Source organism: Diadema setosum, chromosome 7, assembly GCF_964275005.1.
Source record: "Diadema setosum chromosome 7, eeDiaSeto1, whole genome shotgun sequence".
NCBI classification, from domain to species: Eukaryota; Metazoa; Echinodermata; class Echinoidea; order Diadematoida; family Diadematidae; genus Diadema; species Diadema setosum.
Window position 1 is genome coordinate 41,262,372 of NC_092691.1, and position 27,155 is coordinate 41,289,526.

A 27,155-nucleotide genomic window follows, 5' to 3' on the forward strand; every position below is an offset into this window, starting at 1 on the left:
TCAATGAACTTGATGCTTTGAACCTTGAGGACCCTACTCTTTCACGACGAAAACAGTCCGCCTTACTTTTGTCAACAGAAGGACTCGTTACGAACAATTAAGATATCAAAATGTTTCCAGATTGGATTCACACTTATTCTATACCGAGAAATATATTAGATATTAGAATGTTTCTACATTGGATTCACATTCATTTTATACCGAGACAGGGTTTTGAGCAGAAGCCCAGCCTCCTCTCGAGCAGTCTGGATGTGTGTATATTGATTGTTTTCTCAATGTTAATGGAAGCTACATTTTGCTTACTTACAGACACAAAAGGACAAGACACCAAAATAAATTTCTTCCTCGGGTAAAAAAAAGAAAGATAAATCTCTAGCAAGAATAAAAACCCATCGCTATCCCTCAACGTCAATACACTACCATCCAAAATATCAATACAAATCCACTTATCTAGCAAGCGAGAGGTCTGCATTAGCATGGCTCAAAGCATTAAAAAATGACATCTACTGGACAGAGTACTTAACTTAAAAGAAGTAAAAGTATATAATACAATTGCTACGTAAGACACATTGTGTGAAGATATTTCTGTGAGGCACTTAGATCCTTTTGGATATTTCTTCATAATTTACATATCAAATACTTTCTCTCAATTCTTCACACACACTTTTTTGAATATCAGTGGTTATTGCACTTGCTCTAGGCACACCTGTATGATCAACAATGCGTTGGTATGAGTTACATTGCTTCGACTCAACTATATAAGGTTGATATTCTTTGTGTTTTGCCTAGAAATACCGTCATGTACATAGCAAAATAATTGGCAACATTACATATCAATCCTAATCTGTTTCTTCCTGGAGATTAGTCTCTATGACGGAAAGTCTATTGACATGTCATAATTTCGTCACAAGCACGTCACTGGAAGATTCTCGTCCTCGAGAAGAGGTTCTCATCTCCAACTGATACTTCTCGGCTTTATTGTTTGTCGGTAAGCTCTCACTCGGATCTTCGGCTATCATCGGCGTGGTGCTTCGAGAGAGCCCCAGTTGACCGGGAAGTTCCATAGCGGGTCCGAGAGAACCCGAATGGCTAGCGTCTAAGGTCGACCGACCGGCATCGTGAGAGTTTCTCCGCGAAGCACTGTGGCTCGCATTTGCGGCCCTGTTGGCCGACGCGGCCTTGCTAATTTCTCGGCGGAGGCGGAAGAACCTGTAAGCTCGTTGGACGATCTTTGCTGCTTGGTTCATTTTATTGATCTTCATCGTGCTCGTTGTCGGTTGAACCTGCTCGCGGTCAGGGAACGACTCCGCGAATTTTTCCGCCATTTGTCTCTGGAGTTCATTGAAATCATCAGATTCCTCAACATCTGCTAGAACTCGTTTGGTCAAACTAAACAACACATCAAGACAATGTAGCCTAAACCCTTCATAGATTGGCATGTCCAGTGCCGCGATTTTAATTCTGTTAGGTCTAGCTAGCCGCAGCGGCGGTTCTAGCGCGTCGCAAAAATCGCTTAGTTGTTCGTATGAGATAAACTGTGATGCAGTAGGGTCGTACCTCTCCCATACTTGGTAGAACATTCCAAAGTCGTCCTCAGTGATACCCACTTCTTCCTGGGCATGAGCCTGACTGAAGTTCTCAAGGATGACTGCGATGTAAGTGTTGATCACCACGAGGAACGTAATGACCAGGAAGACAAGCATAAAGAAGATTGGCAGGTGGAAACTACCACAATTGCCGTTGGGGTAACCACCATAGGTGGCGTTGCAGTCTGGTGGCTCCACCATGAGAGGATCCAGGACGTCGTTCCAGCCCGCTGATGTCGACAGGCGGAAGAGCAGGAGGATGCTGTTCAGGAACGTCTCGAAGTTGACGACATCGTCGATGGCGCCGTCTTTCTTAACGTACGCGAACTGCGACATGCCGACGATAGAGAAGACGAAGATGACGAGCAGGAGGAGGATTCCGATGTTGAGGAGAGCGGGCAGGGAGATGACCAGGGCGAAGAGGAGTTTGCGGATTCCTTTGGCCTGTTTGACCAGTCTCAACACTCTTCCGATTCGGAAGAGTCGCAGGACTCTCAGGAGCGTTGGGTTGATGAAAAAGTCGTTTAAAAGGTCTCCGAGGATAATACCTGTAAGAAAGCAAATATACACATATCAAAGCCGTGCCGTCAGCTGGATAAACAAAAATAAATTAAAGACATTTAACTTGAAATTTCAGTGTGTCTTCTGCTTAAATGAATGAATAAATACTTGAAAGGCCCTTAACATATGCTTAATGCTCCGGGTAAGTTCGTATCTAATGTTAAACAACCCCATTGATTACATCTTCAAACCTTATGTTTGTTTGTTTGTTTGTTCATTTCCATCTGAGAAGATGGCTGGATAGCCCATATTCAGCTATGCTAAGCTGGTCTTCCATGGGGTCCAGTTTGATGAGAGGTGGGACCACTTCACCGGGCTAAACACCCTGCTCTTTGCGATGAATGAATGAAACGGGATCTTTTACGTGCATGAGTTATGACTCTCTCATACACGGGACCTCCATTTTATGTCCCATCCGAGGGACAAACCTTAACATCCGTTCATTTGGATTCATCTTGACAGTCAACAGGAACGAGGTTTCTGAACTTTGCACTGTGACATCGATTTCGTATTCCACCCTTGTCTTCCATGTCCAGTAAAGCAAACGTTTTATTGTATCATCATTATCGGACTATTAGAACAATGTGATATTTTTAAATTAACGTATCAAGGAAACGTTTAAACATTTAAGCGCTGTAAGTCCTTTAGCTGCTATTACCTGAAATCGTATTCGCACTTGCATTGCAACTATACAGCTTGTTGTGGGAATTGTTCTTATCGTGTAGGGGTCCGGGTTAGAGTTTAATGTGTGTTGAATGCTAGTACTTTGAAGTTGACGGTTGCTTTACACAACACTGTAACATGCTGTAAACGAATCATTCCGTAAACACACATTATTCATGTCGTTGTTATCACCTCCTGCTGTTTGATCGGGCTTACAATTGCAGCGTGAACAGTCACTGCTGGAAAGAACACAGTGTGAACACAGTGTGAAATCCCTTCACACTGTTAAATTCGAACACAATGTGAGTCGTCATATCACAATGTGAAACAAAGCATTACTATGTGAACATTCTGTGAAAACCACACCACAGTGTGAAATCATCTTCACACTAAATTCGAGCGTTTTCATGTAGTCGACTACATGAACACACTGTGAACACACTGTGTTCTTTCCAGTAGGGGTGGAAGTTGCTCAAATCTCAAAATATTGTGCTCCGTACGGAGACGGTAACACAGTGGTTGGCACCGAGATAATTAAGAGTTTGCAGGGAAGTAAGTGAACTCAGAAGCAAGCTACTGACCTAGGAGTGACATGACGACGACGATGAAATCGAAGACGTTCCAGGGAATCTTGAAGTAGTACCAACTGAGGGCAATGAGCTTGATGATGGCCTCCAGAGTGAAGATGGAAGTGAAGAAGATGTTAAGGTTGTCAAGGACGTCAGTAAACTCCTGCGACATCTGGTAGTGCTCGACCATCATCGCCAGCATGTTCAGCATGATCACGGATACGATGAGGATTTCGAATTTGTTGTTCGACGTCAGCTTGTGGAAGAAACTTTGAATTTTGTTCTGCACGGCGAGAGCAAGAGATGGGTGGGTGGGAGAATTAGTGGTTATGTTGCTCACCAGGTTGTTTTGAAAATGGTGAAATAATAGGATGTATAATCGTAAGGTGAAAATTTCATCGCAAATCGCACATTGAACAAAAGAAGTGTGTCAGTGTACCCCTCATCTTCACTGTACAGTGTGCGCTAATGCTCAGTCACAGTCTTGCAACAGCACGTGAATATCCACGCGACAATTTTCATACATATTTATTCGTGTTTACGCATGAATTTCTGCAAGTCCAGGTGCATTCATTCGTGTGAATATATCTTTTTGAAGGCACATAAATTGCTCGGTTGATCTTGTTTGTGTTCTATGTTTATGTACGTTGACAGTAACAAACCTACGGTCCAAGTAGCGAAATGTTAGTTGCAAATATTAATGTCACACAGTGCGGAACAAATCAGAAGCTTATGATTGTTGGGGGATTTTTTTTTTTCATGTATCAGCTATGGTGCATTCTGAAAACTTATAGATGTGTACTTTTTTTTTCTCGATTTCCCGGGTACTTCATGCCTGTAGCCCCAGTCGTTAAGTCATGGATCCTTTCATTTATTCAAATAAGATAAGAAATACTAAGGGTGCAATATTGAGCCTGAAAAGTTGAAAGGTAAAGACAGGAAAATACAGGGTAATACATGGTTGGGGGAGAAAATTATACAAAAAGGAGTTTCAGTATACTTTAATTTGCTACTTGATAATTCTGTCAAAGTTATTCCATTTTCGTATTATCATTGTACTGTACTCATTGCACAGAGCGTCACACCCCCGTAAAAAAAAAAAAAAAAAAAAAAATGATTTGTATAAATCGTCACTGCAGTTATCGGAAAATCGCACACACAGTAACACTGCAAACAAAGAATATATTTATTTATTTATTTATTTATTTATGTATTTCTTCGTATTGATATGCATATATAATAGATTTCACGCATTCAAAGTAGAGAAAATTATATAATATGATAGCATAAGTCTCTCAAGTAATGAAGAAAAAGTTCACGCGTCCACAGATAAGATCTGTGATGTGCAAATCAACAAATACTTACCCCGGTCTAAAGTGGTCCACATAAATAAGGAAGGCACAATCAAGGGGCAACGAAAATACAGCAAAGATTAAAATCATCATACATTATTTTGCATCAACAGCGTAAGTTAACATTAATTCAGTCTACGCTTTAAAAAAAAAAAAACTTTGATTGCATTTAATTATGCAATAGCATGTTGATTTCTGATTTCTTATTTTTTCTGATTTCCTTACAGTTGATTCCTTTTCTTTGTGTTAGTAATCTAATTCTTAGAGGCAATCAAACAAAACAGCGGGGACAGCATTTTTCATTCGAGATGTGATTCTAATTACTATACTTGAAGCCGCTTGCCATTTGGTCGCAATTACACTAACATAAGGTAATATTTCTTTGACAGTGGGTGATTGTTTCTTTTTGCAAGAACGTATAACACGTTACTTATATTGATCTTCTCAATGTGGTGAAAGATACTGTATACTGTAACAGATTTTGAAATAGCGATGCATTTTGGTTTGACTTATCAGCATATGGTAACACGCACTGGTTAACGTCATATTCTATAAGTACTCAAGCATTTTTTTACAAGCGCCCTCTATCAGAGCACTAACGACATCGAAGAATCATCTTACCGTCGGTTGTTTGACTTGTTTGGTAGGCTTCTTAATACCCAGTCGTCTCATGGTTTGGTAGTACTGCTTTTGATTCGTCGTCAAGAACATATCCATAGAACTGTCACCTTCGTACTATAAACGACAGAATAACACTGAGGTTTAGGCGCTTGATGGCAATTCCAAGGATCATGTAAGTTCTCCTTTACATTGTCTATCTTTAACTTATTGCAGACTTGTATTCAAAAGGTGTGAAAGACATAAACAACAGTACCCCACGAAAGTAAGATTATCGTATGCTGCCTTCAGGTAATAAGAGTCAGCAAGACTGCTATTATTGCCCATGTTGATTATCATTACACTCTATACGTGATCGCCAAGCACAGCTCGTGAATGATATAACGGATCATACGTGAGGCATTAAACATATGGGAAGTTTGGAAGTAGCACAGGCTGACTGTTTCAAGCACACATTAAAGGGGATGGCTAGTAACTGATCAGTGGGAATCAGTGGGAATGCTGGGGGAAGATTGTTCAAATCCTTGTGGGATTCATTTAAGAGTACATTATATATCTATTGTTGTGTGAAAATTATTTGCTTCAGAATGGTCTCATATTCAAGTAATGTGCAGTTAATCGTTAACGATCGCCCCGTCACTGTACAGGCATGCTAACCTGGAAACATTAAACTGCACATTACATGAATATGAGACCATTCTGAAGCAAATAATTTTCACACAACAATAGATATATAATGTACTCTTAAATGAATCCCACAAAGATTGGAACAATCTTCTCCCAGCATTCCCACTGATTCCCACTGATCAGTTTACTAGCCATCCCCTTTAAGTGAAAAAACAAAACAAAAACAATATGCGTGTGGCGCATGAACAGTTTCGAAATCCGTTCTGACTAGTGAATTGTTTTCGGCAATAAAAGTATTCACCAGACCCATGTATACTAGTGTTCCGCAGCGAACTTAACTATTGATGCAAAAGTTAAAAACAAATTTAAAATAATGTACTATCGCTTACCTTGCGTTTGAGCGTATTGAAGTTGTCGATGATGACGCCGATGAAGAGATTTAGGAGGAAGAAGGAGCCGATAACGATGAGGATGAAGAAGTATGCATAGGCCAGCATGTTGTTGTCTTGATGGGGCTGGAGGTCGTACTGAGAAAGAAAACGAAACAGCATAAAATATTTTGAATTCACACGGAAAGATGTCTTGATCGGATGCTTGGGTACACCGATTAATAGCTCAATCTGCACAATTTGAGCATGCATGATATGCCAAAGGGAATGTTGATTGCACACACACACACATATACACACACACGCACACACAATGGCGTCAACCGGTAATTTCCTCAGCAAAAATTTAATACTGAATATTAAAAATTTGTCTTTTCATGACTGACATACTTTAATGTTGCATTCTCGGACGTTGTACTTGCACATTTCGATTATTTTGATTCTTTCGATTTTGGTTTCGACGTTAGACTTTCAGGTTGGCAAATCCCCTCCTCCGCTGGCTCCAACCTCAATCCCCCCCCCCAAAAAAAAAAAAAGAAAAAAAAAGAAAAAGAAAATAAGAACACACACAAAAATACCAAGAAACTTACCCCTCTTGCGTCAACGCCTGAACTCATAGCTTCCATCCATCCCTCGAAAGTCGCCTGAAATTAAATCAGAAGAACAAATCATTTGAAATCCCATCAACGTGTCAAACACATTCTGCTGGAGGTTTGTAACTTTAAAAGTCCCGAATAATTGGGAAAAGCAATCGTCTTCTTTGAAGTGTACGGTGAAGCAAAAATCAAAATTCTTATCCCTAATGCTGTAGTGAACGTCGATCTCCCAGTCTGAATTATGCTGTCTCTTTCATTGTCTGTAGGCTCAATTCTTCTAAAAATCACGTAATGCTCATCTTCATAAAGTTGAAAAGAAAATATAGGCAATATACGAAACTGTACATTCACAACCAATGAACATGCACAAACACAAGTGTGTGCTTATTGGCATTAACTTCATTTAAAAGAAGTTAAATTCGCGATAGCGAACGATCGAAGTAGTATTTAAAATGTGTTTGCATCTACATCAAACGATCTAATAGCACAGTGTACCAGCACACAATGAAACCGTGATGCGCACGTACCACTTGGAAGAGGGTTACGTATCCCTTGAAGACGTCGTCGAAGTTCATGTTTGGATTTTCCCACGAGTAGTTCAGATTGAGGCAGTCGGACTTGTTGTTGACGATCGTGATTGGTAGACGATCTCCTTCCTCGTTAACGCATCGGTAGAAACGCCCAGAGAAGAACTGCACCCCGGTGATTGAGAAGATGAGCCAGAAGATGAGGCACACCAGTAGAACGTTGGCGATTGACGGGATGGCGTGGGTTAACGCGTTGACGACAATCTGGAAAGAGGAGATTGAAAGGTAAGTCATTGACTGCTGGTAGTGTCACAAATGTTGCAGGATGTGATTAATCGACTCGTAAGGTCATTGCGTTGTACGAACTCTCTCGCGTATAAAATCCCCATGTAGCTTGTACGTTTGCAGCTTCTAGATTGCACTGCATTGCTGCAATGTGTTGTGTAAATAAAATCGTAAAACTTAAAAAGTAGGACGAACTAAAAGGGTAGAACTGCAAAATAATGTGCACTTCACATTTATATTTTTTGGCAACATTTGGCCTTTACGCGGTTACATATCGGTATGATTTTAGCACAATGTTTCTCAGACTTGCGTCGAGAGGCCACGGCAACACAGACATCATCATCTATTCATATGGTTTCTAAAAATATTACTTCTAACCTACAGAGGGGTCCTAACTGCCTTACAACCGTGACGCCGCTTAATCGTGAACTATTTCTAGTTGGCCAACCTTCTGCTACATGGCAGGCTGATTATCAAAGCCTGGGAGTGGCGGGGTTCGTTTTTTAATAAAGGTAGCAGTCACGGACAACCCTTACCTTCATCCCTTGCCACCGTGAAATAGCTCGAAGTGGTCTCAGTGCACGAAGCGTACGCAGGGCCCGGAAAGCTGTGATGTTCGTCAAACCAATGACCTCACCCAAGATACTCAGAAGGCTTATCTGTAACAAATTGAAGAGTCAAATATATGAATGTATATATGAATATATATATGAATATATATATATATATATATATATATATATATATAATGATCTCAAAGAGGTGGCAATGTAGAAAGGAGAGTGGAAGACTATAAATGCAGGTCGCACATGACTGAAGGATATTCAGATTGCTTGGTGAAATGAAATAGAGTCCCAATGGTAACCACGTCGGTGGTTTTAAAAAAAAGCGATACTTAGATGATGACGTATGTCCAATATAATGATGCTTGGCAACTCAAGCATTGTAAACTCGAGGCAATGATGCAATACAAGCACAACTTGTCAAAGCCATAGCATTACAAGGCAAGTAGAGTCGAGAAAGAAGACTACACAGCAATGAAATCAAAGGCATAGACTTACGACGACGATGACGAAATCTAGCCAGCACCAGAAACTCGTGTAGTACTTCACGAAGCCGAGACCGAGCCATTTAATGATCATCTCGACGACGAAGATTGCGAAGAAGACGTAGTTGAGGTATGTTAGGATCATTTGCCTACGGGGATGGAGCTCCAGGTAAATATCCTCGAATATCTGAAATAAAAAAGCGACTGAATAACTAAGCTATCTGTGCCTAAGCATTTAAGATATTTGCGTAACTATTGTTCTTTTTATATAAAGCATTTTTTTGATCACTACAACTCTATAATTCTTTTCATTATTTTGGTTACAATGTTTGGTATTATTTTCGTTATTATTGTCAGGATATGATTATTATCATGATTAGCATTACTCTTATTGTTATTATCATTGTCAATATTGTCACCAACATTATCATTACGATCTCAGTGTATTTTGAAAACATATTCTTATTTTGAGGGGTACACCAACAACAGTACATCAATATCTCACCCCCCCCCACCCCCCAAAAAAATCCATATATATATATGTATATATATATATATATATATATATATATTAGAATAATTCAAACAATGAAATAACAGAGGTGGCATCAAGGCGAAAAAGATGCGTCGCTAAAGGATTTCGTCATGAATCAATATGGCCGCATGGGGAGAAACATTTGCCACTATAATTAAGAAATCAGCGGGATATTGAGGAGTTCAATGTCAAATACTGATCATAACTCTGCAGTTTCATCAAATTTACGATTCATGGTTTATAGATCGCATTCTTGAAGCGAAGGCTATGATCAACGCACGGCTTAACGTTACGGATCAGCTACTTACCAGCGTGATGCTACTGCCGAAGATGATGATAATGATGAAGGTTTCGAAGACCTTGTGCTCGCAGATGGTACACATGATCTCACGGAACCGTCGCCATCGGTGGGCGACGTCGTTTGTGTTAGGGTCCTGACAGCACTGTATGCATGAGCACTTGATTTGACACCACCGGATACAGGACTTAGGCAGGCAGTCTTTCACCGGATCTTCGAGCTCGGGTTCGTCGATGGTGGCGGTGGTCTCCACCACTTTTGCCGTGTCGCGTCTACTGGAGATGCTGGCCAAGGAGGCGTGGCTGAAGGATCGACCCGCCACCGGGGTAGCGTTGATCGAGCGGTTCGGCTCAATCTCGCCAGTTTCAGCGTTGGTGCTAATGACCAAGGCATTGGAGGCTGGTTCGACGGGTTCGTCATCATGTGCCGGCTCAATGGCAAGAATAGGAGCCGGGAGTGGGGCGATGGGTGGCACGGGGGCTGGGGTAACGAAGGCCTGGGAAATCGGCTGAGGTGGCGGCAACTGAATGACGGAAAAGAGTGGAATTGTGGCATCCTGGGATTATCTCTTCGAATAACCGCAGATATGTTCTTTAAGAATCCACATTCCTTCCTTCAAACACAGTCAAGTAATTCATACCGGGGTGAATATCAATCTTTTGGGCGATTCATGGAACACATTGACATGGCAGACGCATATCAATGCAATATCATATTTACTATCATTGATTTGCATGATATCTTCCCAAATGTAGGTCCTACCTCTCATTACAAAATGAGCAAAAATCATCATGAAACTGGGTTACAGAGTTGATAAAAACGATATTAATAATGTTAAATTCGTAGGTACAAATAGTTAAGTTTTTTAATAATTACAGAGACAACAAACATAACGAGAACATCGTCTTGATGATGAGTTACGTCTTACGTCAAACAGTTGATGTACTCACCGATCGTATGCTGACGGCACTACCATTTCGGCTGGATCCATTTGTGTACATGTGAGGCAGGTGGCCGTTGGACCTCGCTAGGGTGGGGTGTAAGTGGGTTCCATTGGACGTCAGATGACTTCTGTTACGCACTGTATGGTGTTCGATAAATAATCATCAATGCAATGATTGATTTATGTCGTGTCTTCACATCCATGCTATATGACGCAGAGTGTTTTATCAAAGTATATCTGTGATAAATTTCGATTTCAATTTCATTTTCAATCTATTTTCATATATCAATAAAAAGTACATCAACCAAAACTACTTAGGAATGTAACGAAGAGTGACGAACACTAAAAAAAAAAAAAACCAACATAAATATGCGTGTGTTAAAAGCTGTCTTGTAAGTACTTTTGGGTGTTTGTTTCTTTAATTGTGGCTTTGTTTGTCTGTTTTCTGTTTTTTCTGTCTGTCTACTGTCGATTAATCTGCTAAGGACGCTAGACTTACGTGTTTGTGAAGAGTTCTCGATGTCGATAGTTGATATTTTATCTTCGTCCTTCCCGACGTCCTCGACAACGATGAATTCGTTGATGGCGGGCTTTCCGTTCTTTACAGGTGGCGCTGTCCCATTTGCCTTGGTCTCCGTCTTCGCCTCGAGCTCTTTCAAATTCTCGCTGCTGTTCTCAACTTTGTTCTGCTTTCGGAAGCGCTTGCAGCAGAGGCAGGGTCGAATGCAGCACATGATCCAGCGACCAATCTTCTTGACGGCGATCACAAGTTTGGATTCCTCTGTTTCCTTGTTGCTCAGGGAGTCGGAGGCGAACGAGTTCAGTAGCAGGGCGAGGAACAGGTTAAGGATCTATGAATTCGACATAAAACAAAATACTGATGAGCTCATTTCGTTTCTTTTATCGCCTATATCACACGATCAAGGAAACCAATTATTGGCAATCCTGACCCAGATTTGCGTCAGTTGCGTGATTTGATGATTCGTAGATGTCAGTAATCACGAATTCAGGCATACGGAAAATGTGAGGGATCAAGTAATTAGCCTGCTATCTAAAACTGTTAGACTTACTAAGAGCACATGACCTCCTTTTCCAGGAATGGAAAAATACATTTAAGAATATGATTATGTATGTACATGTGTATTTTCACGCACGAGAGAAGGCTAAATGATAAAATAGGCAATATCTTCATTCATCTTGTTTTGTTAATTTGTATTATTCCTCACAAAGAATTCTCATTAACTCGTTATGCTACTGATTTAGTATGATTAGCTTGTTGATATCTTCTGACATTGCATGGTTACCAGATGGCTGACATTTGACAAGCCGTATTCTTTTGAAATTCTTCTCATTCTGTATCAAATATCAAATAAGTTGGAAAAGTCCCGTTTGCCGATTTGGCGGTTGCACTAACCGTCTTATAAGAGCATGTCATTATTTTCTAACTTGGTCTTTGCTCTTCAGCACCCGATCGAGGCTCAGGTTTATAAGTCCTTACCATAATGTTGCCAACAACGAGGGTGCTGATAAAGAGTATGATGCAGCCAGCGGTGTTTGCCACGGCCATACAGTCATAGAGAGGTTCGATCCACTCTCCACACAGGATCCGAAAGACGAGCAGGAAGGAATGGCCGAAGTCGGTGAAGTTCCAGGGCGGCACGTCACCGCCAAAGTTCTCGGGGACGTAAGCCGCGCCGAATAGTTGCATGCCGATGACGGCAAAGATGAACATAATGATGAGGAGGACGACGGACACGTTGGCGATGGCGCTAAGCGTGGTTCCAATGATAGAAAGGAGAGTCCGCATGGTTGACCACGATTGGGCCAACTTAAGTACACGTAGCTGTAAATTTGAAGAAGGACGAGTCAAATCGATATATTGTAAATATTATCATCATTATCATTGTTCTAAGGATACATTGCATTGGATTTCGAGCATCAAATTGCTATAATTCATAATGACAAATTTATATGATCTAATTCATATTTGAATTGTAATACATTGATTAGCTGAAAATACACAGGAATTGAGATCTACCTACCATTCGAAACGTCCGCAGAGCACCCAAGCCCTGTACACCCTGAAGTCCTCGCTCCAACAAACTTACGGCAACGACCACGAAGTCGAATATGTTCCACGTGTTCCGGAAAAACTTTTTGTCTAGCGCTATTAACTTGAGAACGCATTCGATAGTGAAGATGTAGGTGAAAACCTGAAAAGTAATCAGAAATGTGTCCGTTATTCACTCGTAATATGATAATGAGACATATTTTACTAGATTCTGGTCTATCTTAATCGTACCTGTTTAAACGAAGGAAAACGAAACGTCCTATTGTAATGAAATGCAGACATAATCACATAGACCTTTGATTGATATCAATTAAAAAGGTGGGACTAATTTAAACCAGAGAGGGGCAAAGACAAATCTGAATAGCCATAACTATTCTTTGCGATATAGAAATAACACATTATTAGTTAGGCGTGTATAAGTATTAGCCGGTAGTCAACATCATGGGACATTGTATGATAGCAGTGAAACTCTTCTCTGTTTATTCCGACTTCTAGTTCTTATACTCTGGTTGGCGTTATGACCCACCTCATTTCCTTTCTCGGAGATATCCGCAACGTGCTGAGGGATACCATTGTGATCCATGGCGAGGAAGACCGTGTTGCCGACGATGCAGAGAGTAATGAACAGGTCCATGAGGGGGTCTAGGACAATCCATCCCGCCCAGTACTGGACCACCCGCCACCGCCTGTAATGGGGGTATGGGCAGATGAAGTTTCGTCGGCAGCAGCCGCAGCAGGACGAGTAGTCGCAACAAGGGACGTCGCGTCGGTTTGCAGGATCGCTGTCGTCTTCCAGTTTGACTACCATGGCAACGAGAAAGAACGGATAAAGAACAATGAGAGTATATCAAAGTAAATTAAAAGCAAGATGGTAGGGAGAAAAAAGAGTGGATTTTTTGTTTATGTTCCCTTCTCTTGTACACAAGCATAATGTCAGTGTGCTCTTGTATTTTGCAGACAAAAGAACAACTATTTCGTGAAAAAAAAAAAATAATCCATACAAGCAAACTGAATGGAGACATAGAGAGACAGAGATGAAGAGATAACGAAAGGGTCAATATAATACCTGGTTCTTCATCTTCATCCCCGGTCGTCCCCCATTCCTTGGCCGTACTGTCGCCGTCTCCTCCGCTGCCACCTGCTGAAGCGCCCTCATTGTTTTCTGGCGTTGTTTGTTCGTCGATGTCTATGGTGCTGCCTTTGCCGGGTTTCTGATGAAGCACAGAACGGATATGACATTAGGTTAATGAAAAGAAATGACAAAATAACTAAGTTTTACTCCTAAAGAATATATTTCGTACAAGTGGCAGAGCGGCGGGGGGGGGGGGGTGTGCAGGAATCTAGGTTACGTACGAGGGAACATCCACACTTGGTTGGCCATCCTAAGTCCACCCGACCGGTGCACTGTGGGGTACCTCTTCGAAGCCTTGTTCTGCCAACGCGGAGGGAAAGTCTATTGTTCCCGCTGGATTGCCCATTGTTGAAGGGATTTCAGTAACACTGGACCGTATCGATCGCATCAAGTATTCATGAAGGAAAGCCAGGAGGATCGAGTACTGCGCTACCTTCGCTGTCTCCCCAGGTTATTTGTTAACCCTGTTTAGTTTCGCATCTTGAGAATGCATACCTCCCCGAACAGGGCAATAAGACTTTCTCCTTTTCGAGACAATATAAGTGTGCGTGCTTATAATTACATCGTTAGACCTTTATAGGTAATGTAGCGTTTCAATTTGGGCGTTTTGCTCTCAACTGTAAAGAAAACTTAATGTTTGCCTTATTTGTCATTGCTACTGTCATTGAGAGAGATAAATAACTGAGTTTCACAATCTGGCATGAACGTAACTAATTTGAATATAAAATCATGAATCTATTGCAAGATTTACACAGTCCCCCCTCTCGTTATTTTATCCTGTGGAAACAAATTCGCATTTCAGTACCACCAGATGAAAATATGGATTAAGTTCAGATTTTAGTGAATGCAACTGATATCATCAACATAATTATTGAAAAAAAAAAACAGCAGCGATTCGGGGAAACATTGCTAAACTGTGTTCAAATGGAGGTACATAGTTTAAGGAGTTATTGAATCAGCAAACGCACTAAAAAAAATTGCAATCGTTAACCAGCAAAAATATAACTTTCTTGGACATCATCATCATCTTACCAATATCCTATGGTTTTTATGCCGTATCAACATGATGTCCCTAAGTATTAAATTTCTCCAATAAAGACTTGTTTTGGAATATGATTAGTATCACTTCAAAAAGTTACAAGAGTTAAACATTTAGGTTTCCACACAAAAACTCACGTCGTAGGTCGATTGAAGTGCACTCAAAGTCAGTTCCTTTAAAACAAAAGGGGAAATTACTGGGGATGACACCAAATTTTTAAGCATTGTTCAATTAATAGGTTGCACGCTATACATTATCACCACTAACTCGATATAACAATATCATTTTGGTACAAAGTGTGAAGGAGACCATCGTTCTCTCACAGTAGCTCGGGGCTCACATGACAATAACAAATGACAACGTTAAAATGTTGAAACAATGCATTAATTTCATTTGTACCACTACCATGACTAATATTTTGAAATCGAAATGTTACATCAAGAGTATTACATATCTGAACCTTTTCAGGCGATAAAGTGTTATACCATAAGTTCACTCCTGCCACCAATTAATGTTAATCACGTTCTTTTTTTTTTAACCAAAATCGTAACATGATCGTACCTCTGACACTTTGGACTCGATGTCGCTCACGCTGTCGTTCTGTGGTTGGTTTGGGCCCGACGACGTGTTAGCCTCGTCACCTGCATAGCCATCGTTCTCCTGCCCTTCGGTAAATTGCGTAATAGCCTGACTGCCTTCTTTACTTCGCTTCTCTTGTTCTTCTTTCATCTTTTTCTTCTTTTTCTTGGCAGCCAATCGCTTTAGTTTTTGTGCGTCAAGCTGCAGCACTGAGTCTTTCTTCTCTCTTGCCTTCTTCTCCTTCTCCTGTAAAGCATAAAATGTTGTTGACGAACCAATCTTAATTTCAAATGGCAATTGGAGTACTTAAAACTATGGATGTTTAGTCAGAAAAGTAGTAACTAAACGAGTACAATGTACTAAAAAAACAACTTTCAAATCTAGTATCATCTGGAATTCGTCAATATTTTTATACAAATATCTAGGACCTAATTTGATAGTATGGTTTCCTTAATTTTTTTTTTCCTTTTCATAGGGATTTTTCTTTGAAATCATTCATAGGAAAATCCCGGTGGCTATTCTATTGAAGTGACGGCCGTAGCAGTGATGAAAACTCAAAGAAAGTAGCTCTAAAAACATTCACACTATCGCGCACCACCACCTAAAACATTACGTCCTGGGAGGACTGAAGAAAGTCGTGGTCGATGAGGTGGTCGACTTACCCGTCCTTGGTTCTCCATCTCTTCCGTGTAGGCCATCGACACCACCGCGAGCATGAGGTTGATGAGATAGAAAGCGCCAAACATCGTAGTCAGGATGAAGAAAGATGCAGCAAATGGTCCTTGCGCACGAATCAGCTGTTATAGAGAGCATCATGCAGTGCATCTTTGTCATTCTTTTCATTAGACTTTTTTTTCCCAAAGCTAACACCACCACTGTCGCTCGGTTGATATCTCATTCGCTAATCTATTCTACACTTTACATCTTCTTGTGATTTCTTCACATGTATCTACATACGATTTGCTTCTAACCCTCGAGTTATTATTGGTCTTGCAATCCATACCGTGTCGGGTCATCATGTTATTTGCTTCATCACTCGTTACAAGAGGGCTGCCCGTAGAAAAGAATAGACACCTTTTCTGTGTGTCTGTTTCTGTTTGTTTATCTGTTTGATGGTAAAAGGGGTGTGTTTACATTGTATGAACAGAAAGTATCACATTTTCATTCTATTTTGAATGATACCAAGTCCGATATTCGAAGGACTCGAAACACAACGCACAAGTTTAAAGTAACATCTGTAGAGTAAACACTAATATTCGAGAGGTTTTGTCGTCATTATCCTGTTCCATGCTGAATTCTGAAATCCCCATAAACTTGATATACTGGCCACCAGGTTCCCGTAGGAAATTGACTGACCCAGCGTTACCAGGTATTTATCTCTACACCTAGGCCAAGGAGTACATATTGGGGGGGGGGACATTTTGTTCGAGGTGGTTGGACACAGGACATTTTGTTAGGACCCAGGATCCCTTCATTTACAAGTTCAGACCAAAAAAAAAATCCACTACACCACTATGATGGTTCATACGTTACTCACCAGGTTGTAGACGTTCTCCCAGAAGTCGAGTGTTATAAGTTGAAAGCATGTCAGCATGGCATAACCGATATGATCAAAATTGGTGTAGCCGTTGTTGGGATTGTCCCCGATGTCTTTGAGACACGTGTAGTTACCGTCGTCCTCGATGTCGAAATTGCAGCCGCTGTCGAAAAATTATCATTGAAGTGTCTTGAATGATGGTGACAATTTTCGTATGTATAGCACATTATTGTCATTGTTATCATCACAGGCAATTGTTAACATTTCATCGTCCATAACGTTTTAGCCTAAGCAATTTCATACTAACATCTGTAACTCGATCTCTAGAACAGTACTATTTCAGTAGCTAATATTCAGCAACATATCGATTTTAGCCCATCACTGAGTGATACTCCATCAAATACAGGAAGAACTATAGCATTATCGTGATTAAAAACGTCGTATAATTGAGGTCGACAAACTGAATAGTGATCAATACTAGTGGCTTGGGAATAGACAGCGGGGAAAAGTTTCATAAAAATTCGATGATGCCACATGTAAACACAGTAATGATAATAGATAAGGTTAATTTCGCTGCATGGATGGGAGATGACCAGTTTCTTGACATCATGAAAGTGTCGTGAGCTCAACCTACCTCCAATCTCGGCTGTGCGTTTGTGTCGTTGAAGAGCGAGGGGAACGAAAGATAAACAAATAATGACAATTAATTGTGTGATTATGTAATCGTTGTCAAGTTCAATTTACGTTTTGATTAGAAAAATGAGTTTCATGATAAGTATCAAAGTAAACAATTTGCATCATACTCTTGGCATGTAGTTTTTAAAGCATTTTAGCTAAAACGAGATAATTAATGATATCATGGATATTGCAGTCTGGTGAAACCATTCTAAACAACAATGACAATAATTAACGTCCAATAAAATATGATTAAGGAAATTTATCTTGCCTTTTACCAATAGATATTAAAAGATATTACATAATTGATTAACGATCAAGAAGATATCAAACACCTCTGAAAAGAATAGACGGAATTTCCTTTTTGTGTTATTTGCTGTACGTTGATTAGTTCAGTTTTCTTTGCTTCGTTAATATTTGTGTTTTTGTGTTATATGTTGTGTTTTGTTTTGTTTTGTTTTGTGTTGTTTTGTGTTGTCTTGTTTTGTTTTCTGGCAGTACTCACCCTCGGAATGTTATGTTGCTGCATACAACAGGTTCTCCATCCCAGTATTTCCAATTTACTGTGGGGAAAAAAAAAACACGCACAGACAGGAAAGATTTCGTTCAATCATTGAGTCATCACGTAATTAGTCCGGACATCTTGCGTTTTTTCACTCTCATGTAGTCTGCTTAAGAGCTTCAAAATAACTTGCAAGTCAAATGATTTCTGTAAACTGTTTATAGAAGACACACCGGAGAGGTGCTTAAGCATTTCCATCAATGCATGAAATAGCATAGAACGCATTGATTTCACAAAAGAATTATGTTATCCTTTGAGATGTGTAATGAAAATAACAACGTCTTCTTGAACCAGGGCAGCCTCTTCAGTTTTTTTGCCACTTCTCTACCACGTGTACCACAGGGCCTTGCGATTATTATTACCTCAGCGTTGTCATGTACCCATTTGTACACCTGGGTCGAGAGGGACATAATAGGTAAAAAAAAAAAATATTGTCCAAGGACTTAAGCACTTTGGGCGGGAATGGAACTCGGGTCCTCCAATTTAGAATCGGGTGCATTATCCACTGTACCACAGCACCCCTACTAATCTGTGACAAAAGGGTGTAGGATACTGAAGGGTTTGTCTACCAGTGATAAGAGCAAGTGGTAAGTTTGGGAAAGAAACTGTCTTTATTGCCCAGTACTTGGTGATATTCTGCAAGACTAGTGAATTTCCATACCTGGATCTTGGGTGAAGTTGTAGTAGGCTTCGTGGCTGATGTTAAGACCGGCCTCAATCTCCGGCACCACCCTGACGCATTTCCGCCGTAAGACTCCCCGGAAGAGTTGGAGGGCGAACAGGGAGATGATGCAGAGGGCGAAGACGGTGAGGAGCATGACCTCGCCCAACATCTTGGTGGAGCGGATGAGTGCGTTGATGATACTCTTCAAACCTGGTCGTCGAAGAATCAGCTTGGAGTCAGTGAACTCATAACTTTACACTGGTTTTCAAAGTGGATTTATCACGCAGCTTGTCCTCTCGAAGAAATTATCTACTGAATATTCCTACAATCTCACTCGGCATCTGTATCTAAATTTCACAAGTCTAGAAATACAGGTAGAAGATGCCATAGCACATCAAGAAAATTGCAGCTTCTATGTGGACAATTAAAGTTCACTGAATGACAATTTAGATTGTCAAATGTGTACAGATGAACTAAAGTAATGTAAGTATATATGAACAAAAAAGATAATTGCTTTGCCAAATAATAAATCTGTCATTCCATAGATAGAAATTAGATCTTAAATTTTATTCAGCTTTGATCTAAAAGATACAATTGCTAGTATGTCTTCTCGTAATCTGTAATCGATGCAGAATTTCAACACTGAATTTGTTCAGTGGTAATGATATGTAAGTAAAATGAAAGTACCATGATGTTCAGGAAAGATTTAAGAATGGATGCTACTCTTACCTGGTACAACGGAGATGGTTTTTAGCGCCCTCAAGACGCGGAACGTTCGGAGGAAGGCAAAGTTTCCAATATCCACCTTCGCTCCTTGGAGTATGAATGTGATGTAACTGTGAAGAGAATAAAAAATATGATACGTCACAGAATGGCGTTCTTCACAAGTTTATTGGGAAATCCGTTAAAGTTCAACTTCTGTAACTTAAGTAGCAGAATTAGTTCCTTTCTGGAAAAATATGTGTGTGAGTGTGTGAGCACAATACAATATCAATCATTATGTTATGATTATCGTTCATATTGATAATACCTCTCCATCAGCATCTTAATGTTATCCTTAAGTTGCTATGGTTTCTACCTCTTATTCTAAATGATGAACGAAAGATGGTGCCCTTTTTCAAATTTCTGTTGTGAAAGCTATCCGTACAATGCTTGGAAGTTATGGCGAGAAACTTTCACAAGATGAATACAATTTTTCTTATCAGTTTGATTCTCTCGTAGCCATGAAGGGTACAAAAATGACGCAGAAAATGTTAAGTTTACAACAGGAGACACTTGAACAAGGTTGAGAGGTAAGGAGCTGGAAATTATCGGGATGCTTACGCTAGGAGGATGACGAGGAAGTCCAACCAGTTCCACGGGTCTCGTAAATACGTGAAGGAGTGTAACGCAAACCCTCTGGCTATAATCTTGACCACCATCTCGACCGTGTAGATGGCAGTGAACACATACCTGTCGAAATTAAATACACATACATATATGAATGAATGATGACAATATTGACACACGAGAACTACGTATATGTAACATCCTTATTGGACCCTATGGAAGAACAGAATTATTCCAATGATAAATCTGAAATTCTAATAATAATGAATAATAAATCTGAACTGGGCAATCTATCCATTTTGTCATATCTTTGATTACTCATGTATGATTTAAGTTTTCTGTGTATCTTTTTATGTGAATGGAAAATAAACAAACAAACATCCAAGTTCTTTTGATGGCTCATCAGCAAATGACTGTTGTCCTTTCATGCTTGATTGCATCATACGATATATTACATTTCTTTTATCTCAATATACACTGTATAGGATTCAGTCCCTGGCAATTCATGAGGTGTACAGTGGCATGGTATATCATCTGTTCTAGCCACTGCTAACAACACAACATCAAGCATCTTCATTTAAGTTGCAGAGGAAAATAAGTTTGAGGGAGCAAGCTTCACACATCTTTTTTTTTCTGAAACCACGGCTGTCATTAATCTGTTATACAAGTGACCATTGCTATTCGACTTTTTTCATTAAATGGTGTCAATAGTGTTCACTTGAGCGGCTGGTCATGTTCTGAAGTGTGTGCGTCTTGTTATTGTTGTTGTTTTTATTGCTAAATTTTACTATTTTTTTCAAATGATTTCATAACTGCCCAAGATTCGATGCAATTTGTCTTTCAATATTGCGATGTGAGAAAAAAAAAAAGAAAAAGTTGTAAATACTCACTCTGAGATGCTGAGGAAAGCTGGCCTGGTGATTGCAGGAAGATTCGAGTTTTTTGGTAAGAGATGGAAAAAAGGGGAAAAGACAGGTAAAAACAGACAGGAAGAAAGAGAACAAAAATGAAAGCGAACTGTCGTGACTGAGACGGAAGACGAGCCGCGTCAATTATGTCCTCTATTTCTAAAAGTGATAAGTACATCCTAGCCACTCGTGATCCGACTTCAAGGCATCTTTTGAAATTCAAATCCGATTTAAGGACCAACGCGGATGGTTCATGAAAAGAGCCAGTTCCCCCCCCCCCCTCCCCATCCCCACCACTACTACCACCACCATTTTCCATAACATTGGGTAAAATACCCCAGGAGACTTTCCCCTCTCGACAAGCTACAAACAATTGGCGTTCTCTTGTTCTGCGATTACCACTGATGGGTAAGCAAAACCTTTAAAGTGCTGTCGGTATTCGGGAAAAGCACTTGATTTATGCCTGCTCCTTCCCATCCTTTGAAACATGCATCTGTCCCTTTTGATATTCAAATTTAACCCAGCTGAGGTTAACCTTATTTCTTGGTTAAGTTAAAGGCGTTCATCATCACTGTCATACATCTTTGATATTTACGGTATTTAGCTCCCCCCCCCCCCCAAGTTATACGTATTCATATGATACGTAAAAGTGAATAATCAAACATTTGTTGTTGTTTTTTAAGTGAGGGAAATCTAAACATCCCATCATCTTCAAAATGAATTACAGGTAAATGAAAAAAAAAAATCTAGACATCCGCTAGAAATTACATTTTACACTATTAGTTCATTAAAAATATCAAAAGTTATGTGGGAACATGGGATAGGGGATAAAAATATCGACTTATATACTCACTCTGGCTCGTCTGGTAGACGGGGCGTGTCCTGGGTCAGAATAATGCAATTTGCCACAATGGTGAGCATGACGAAGACGTCAAAATACGTGCAAAGCGGTTAAGGGCAAATCTTTACTGCAGTATTTGTTTGAGCGTATGTTTCATTTTGGTGTATCTGTAAAAATGTGCTTGCTAGTAACACCTGAGAACATCTCTGCATATATATATATATATATATATATATATATATGCAGAGATGTTCTCAGGTGTTACTAGCAAGCACATTTTTACATTTTTACATTATATATATATATATATATATATATATATATATATATATATGTATTATATATACTCAAGTCATTAAATAGTTTACACTATGAGCACTCTACAGAGTGGATTTGACAAAAACTGATTGACAAATTGCCCTACATCGACGTAAATTTGTCAATCAGTTGCAATGGAAAACATCTCGACGGAAGAATTTCATGAATTCGAATAATTACTGAGTTGTATATTACCATTATCATTATCATTATTTAAAGCTAGTTAGCTGATAACAATACGTAATAGCACTTAAACTAGTTGCTTGTTTCACGTTTGCACTACATATACTGAAGTTTAATGGTATTTTTTTTAAAGGTGAATTGCAGTAAATGTGGCATCTCTGCCCTAAATGTAGCCGTCAAATTTTCAGACCTTCGATCGCCTTTGAGTGCGATATTTCAGATTGCGATTTCTCTGTATCATTTTTTCCATAAAAAATCTGAGGGCATAATGCATATGATTTAGATTAAAACAAAATGAATATTCATATCTCTCTGTGCACACGCTAATTCTAGAGGAGAAATTATGTTGCCATGGCAAAGGATATTGGTTGGTGTAGATGTTTATCATCAGCCTTCGGAGTGGGTTAAGGGGAGATAGACACCACAAGCCTTTGTTTGTCGTGAAGCGGAATATCTGTGTACTCCTGAATTTTCGCGCCACCACCACAAACGTCTGCAGGTAGAAATGAACATAGAAGGTATGAAAATGTTGAATGATATGTTAACATAGTTACATAACGTGACACAAAGTTCGAAATAAGGAATATCGTCTAACTACTAATGATACCATTACGTCTATGAAAAAAAAGAGTGTTTGCCTGTATGTTAACTTGCATACGTCATGGCAAAAAAAAAAAAATGTTACAACAATGCATTGAAAAGGTGATACATTGGGAAGGCATGTTGCATTCAGGAATAGCTTTCAATTATTATGCCGTGAATTTGTTTCGAGGAAAGAGTGGAAAAGAAGCATCCCATTATCGATCGTGACATACTGTTAGATGTATTCAATATTGCAGTCATGACGGCAAGAATTTGGGAGATGGCGTCACCTATAGTGTTGGTACTCTAAGTGACGACGTTGGTAATAACTATTTGGTGAGAGGTGAAAAGATGAACGGCAAACATCGTGGACGTAATCCTTCTGTCGCGAACTCGTTCATTATGTGAAGGAGATACCAATTACATCGTCAAATTGCCACCATCACGAGCAAATACACTCACCCCTCCACCCAGCCTTACCCTCCATGCCTTTTTATCTATCTATCTGCTCTCAGAATGAAATAAGGAATATCGTTCAACATAGCCAGTGACTTCGACTGATTAACTAAGCGTTTCCATGGTAACGCTATGAGACCTTAGAGACGACCTGCGTGTTAAGAAACATTATTTGATGCTGATTAATTCAAACGATCAATTCGGAGAGAGGCTTGAATTGTCGTCTGATGATAATTAGGTACTGACTCTTCTCCTTTAAGCATAGCATTCTCCTCGCCAGCTTCAAAATATCTTATACATTTTACGGTTATTTCGAGTTGTTGTAGAGAGAAGACAAACACAGAAATGTCAAGTTCTGACGACGGGATTGTTTCAACAGGTACAATGCATAAAAATTACACAACGTAACGGCTGATACAAGTTTACTTCCGTTGTGTTTACTGATCCAATCGCTCTTTGAAAGATTAGCCAATCTCTGCTAATGGAGTTTACGATAGTACACTCCATCCGTACCTTTCGTTTTTCTCTTCTACCAGGTAGTCAAATATTGACCTATTGGCACTTTCACTGGCTCGGCTACATTTCCAAAGACAGAACAAATTACACATTACACTCAGTTTACAAAACCGCTCCTGCGACATCCATTTGACGTCTAAAATCTGTCTTGTTCGGCAGTGAACTCAGTACTATCGTCACAACTATTGTCATCTACATGTATGTGAGCATTGCTGATGCTAATTAACAATAAACATGATAAAGTACATGTGTGAGAGAGTTGTATGGGGGCATATTTGTTTGTTAAACTTTGGTTAGGAATGATGCGGCTCTTAATTGTTGGTACTGTTCAAACAATACTTTATGTTCAGAGCAAGAAGCTTTAATGCACACCTGTTGCTTCCAGTGAGGATCATTGTCTCGACATCGTTGATTTAAAAGGCATTTCGGATTCAATTTCACAAAGTGAAGAAATTTAGTTCATTCACTCTATTGAATACAAGGAGGCAGCTACTTCGGCAGAATATGGTTTGATCAATATGTGATCACACCAATTAGCAACGGGAAGTAAACTTCTTTAACAAATGTTTAACAACGTGTTAAGTACCAAATACAATGATTGGATGCATGAGCTCGACAAGGGGCAATATTGTTAAGACCTTTGATTTTGTCATAAGAGTAGCACAGCGTTGACTGACTGAAAAGTACATGATAATATATATATATATATATATATATATATATATATATATACATATATATATAAATATATATATATATATATACATATATATAAATATATATATATATATATATATCATACCACAATGGAAGTTTAAGAGTTTAGGACATTTCATATGACAAAACAGAAGAGAAACGCCGGAATGTCGATATCTAGTCTTTTATGTTTTTTCTTAGCATATGTTATAGAGTATTTTCTCTCAGTAAGACAATCCCATGGACTGAGTAACAAAACCTAAAATCTTTCATAGAGCAGGTAAGGAAGCTACGTTCAGGCACTTTTTGTATGCAATCTTCTTATTTCTATCTATTTGTTAAGCTAATTTGCAGACCAGTAAATAATAGTTTCTCTCTCATTGTTGTTGGTGTTGTTGTTGTTGATTCTTAAAGATTTCCTAAATTACCGAACGCGTCTTTTGCCATCAGCTCAATCTTGACTAGAACATGGAGACCAATAACTTTCTCACTCAGTAGGTCGCTTTCAATGGCGGCAGAATATGTGCATCCATTGTCGCGCAATTTTTTATTCCGGCATCAGGGCACATGCCTCGACCGCAACTTCTTGGAGCAATCAATATGACATTAATATTTAATTAGACTGCGCGAATGCCACAAAACAAGATGGCGGAGTCGCGACATTTTGTTCTCTGTTTTGTAATTTGTATCGTCTCGAGATTAATGCTACTACTTTCTTGAATAAATAGATTGTTTACGCTAAAATAATGCTTGATATTGATAGTCAGAATGTTAGTTATCATAGAATACTGCTATGATGTTGGATGATGTTGAAATACAGGTGGAAAGTTTGGAGCAGGCCCGCGGAGGAAACGCGGGGTTTTTGACAGCACCTACGACTGTTTTTTAACTGCTGACGTCACGTTGGTTTTGATCAATATTCTAAATAGAGTTGCCTTTCTTTTCCTTTGTCGTCTATCTATTTGTTTGCTTGGCTGCCCGGGATCCCGCCCAACAAATACTGTGGTAAGGCAGAAAACCAAGATGGAGGAACCTTTGAATAGAACGAATAGACATCACTTTGGTCTTTTTCTTTTTTTTTTTCTTTTTTTTCTTTTTGCTTCGACTGTTTGCTGTGGAGACAAAATGGCGGCCATCTCTTCGCTTTTAAGACGGTAGTTCCCTCTGCATATGCCCAGGAATAAACCCGAATTCCACTAAATTTACAATGTTAGTACCGCACATGTCAAAATCCTTAGCTGCAATTTGATAAATCTTGTTGTTTCTATACACTCTACACCAGGGCGTGTTAATTCACATTAGTTAAACATCAGTCGTTCTGCTTAATTCAGTTCCCGTCACAACTAAAGAGGTACGGAAGAAATGGATACCTAAGGTCTTGCTTTAACCCTTACTTAAGAGAATTTCTAATATCATAATAAGATATGATATGTTCAGCAGTTTATTATGTTTTAAATATCAAACTTCATTTTCATGTTATTTCATTTATAATTTTACAACAAATTGTTCTTGGAAATGATAGGAGACTACTTTTCCAATATGTTTACATGTGATGATATTAAGGTTTTGATCCTAGATTCTGTAAAGGCAAAGCATGGCTGTAAATTTATGAATGTCCTCGCATAAAGCAGTTGTATGTATGCATATGTTAATACAAATATAATATGTTGTAATCTAACTTTGAGCGTATGTATGTGAACCTGTGTATACACGTACTTGCTCCTAAGTGTTTGTTTGTTTGTTTTTTTATAAACCATTACAAATATAGTTATCTTCATATCCTTCCCTCAATTTTGTGTTTAAAGCATAACAGGAGTTATTAAAGTTTCATTAAAGAAAATAATAGCTACAAGTATAAACGCACCCCTTGTATATCTATACCAGGGCAAAAATTGGTTCGGTGTCAGTATTGCTAGAATTTCATAAAAGGTAGAGAAATGACAGACAAAAGGAAACGTATCAAACGATTATATCATCTCACCACAGGTATTTGATCCAGGTGATTCAAACTTTTCGGCTTAATGAAGTATTTACTATCACCAATAATGTATCATGCACGTTTCCCGTGCATTGCGTTCAGAAGTACATGTAACTAAAAAGGAATGATAACGTGTTGTAGAGATTTGAACACGATATTTTGGTGTATACGAATTTTGCTTACCCTGTCGTCTTCCCTTCCCTTGTCGAATTCTTCCAGAGGAGTGCTCAGGAGCTTCCTGGGGAAAGGACCGAGCTTGGCTGGTACCACACAGCCAGCGTCCAACTCGGTATCGATCTCAGGACCGCCATGTTCCTCTTCCTCCTCCTCTTCATCCTCGAGTTCGGGATGTTTGCCAGACTGGACGAGTTTCTTTCTTTCGAGCTTGGCATAGTACCTCTCGTCGCCCTCCGCGATGGCCTCCGGAGTGAGTTTCCTGTAGTTGATGTTGTCGATATTATCCTTGGTGATAACGGCGGGTGTTGCATCCAT

General features: G+C 39.4%; 1 protein-coding gene across 1 annotated transcript; it reads right to left on the reverse strand.

Moving 5' to 3' along the window:
- On the reverse strand, positions 1-27,155 carry LOC140231252 (sodium channel protein 1 brain-like). Its single transcript, XM_072311399.1, has 28 exons — positions 26,847-27,155; positions 22,801-22,928; positions 21,947-22,033; positions 21,076-21,099; positions 20,180-20,308; positions 19,586-19,692; positions 18,854-19,066; positions 18,136-18,193; positions 17,590-17,601; positions 16,956-17,118; positions 16,081-16,215; positions 15,401-15,664; positions 13,735-13,879; positions 13,195-13,469; positions 12,640-12,810; positions 12,096-12,440; positions 11,097-11,448; positions 10,605-10,735; positions 9,665-10,177; positions 8,835-9,008; positions 8,310-8,432; positions 7,489-7,752; positions 6,956-7,009; positions 6,366-6,503; positions 5,353-5,466; positions 3,392-3,662; positions 909-2,134; positions 1-33 (listed from the first exon to the last, which is right to left on the reverse strand). Exons 1-28 carry the CDS (start codon positions 27,153-27,155, stop codon positions 1-3), a joined length of 5,958 nt encoding a protein of 1,985 aa, XP_072167500.1.

Excerpts from the sequence above, each read along its gene's own strand:
- LOC140231252 (XM_072311399.1), bottom strand. The coding sequence starts at position 27,155 with ATGGATGCAACACCCGCCGTTATCACCAAGGATAATATCGACAACATC. Across the intron at positions 19,067-19,585 it reads AACCATCTCCGTTGTACCAG|GTTTGAAGAGTATCATCAAC; the intron begins GTAAGAGTAGCA and ends TTCGACGACCAG. Across the intron at positions 13,880-15,400 it reads TCGAGTCCAAAGTGTCAGAG|AAACCCGGCAAAGGCAGCAC; the intron begins GTACGATCATGT and ends GTGCTTCATCAG.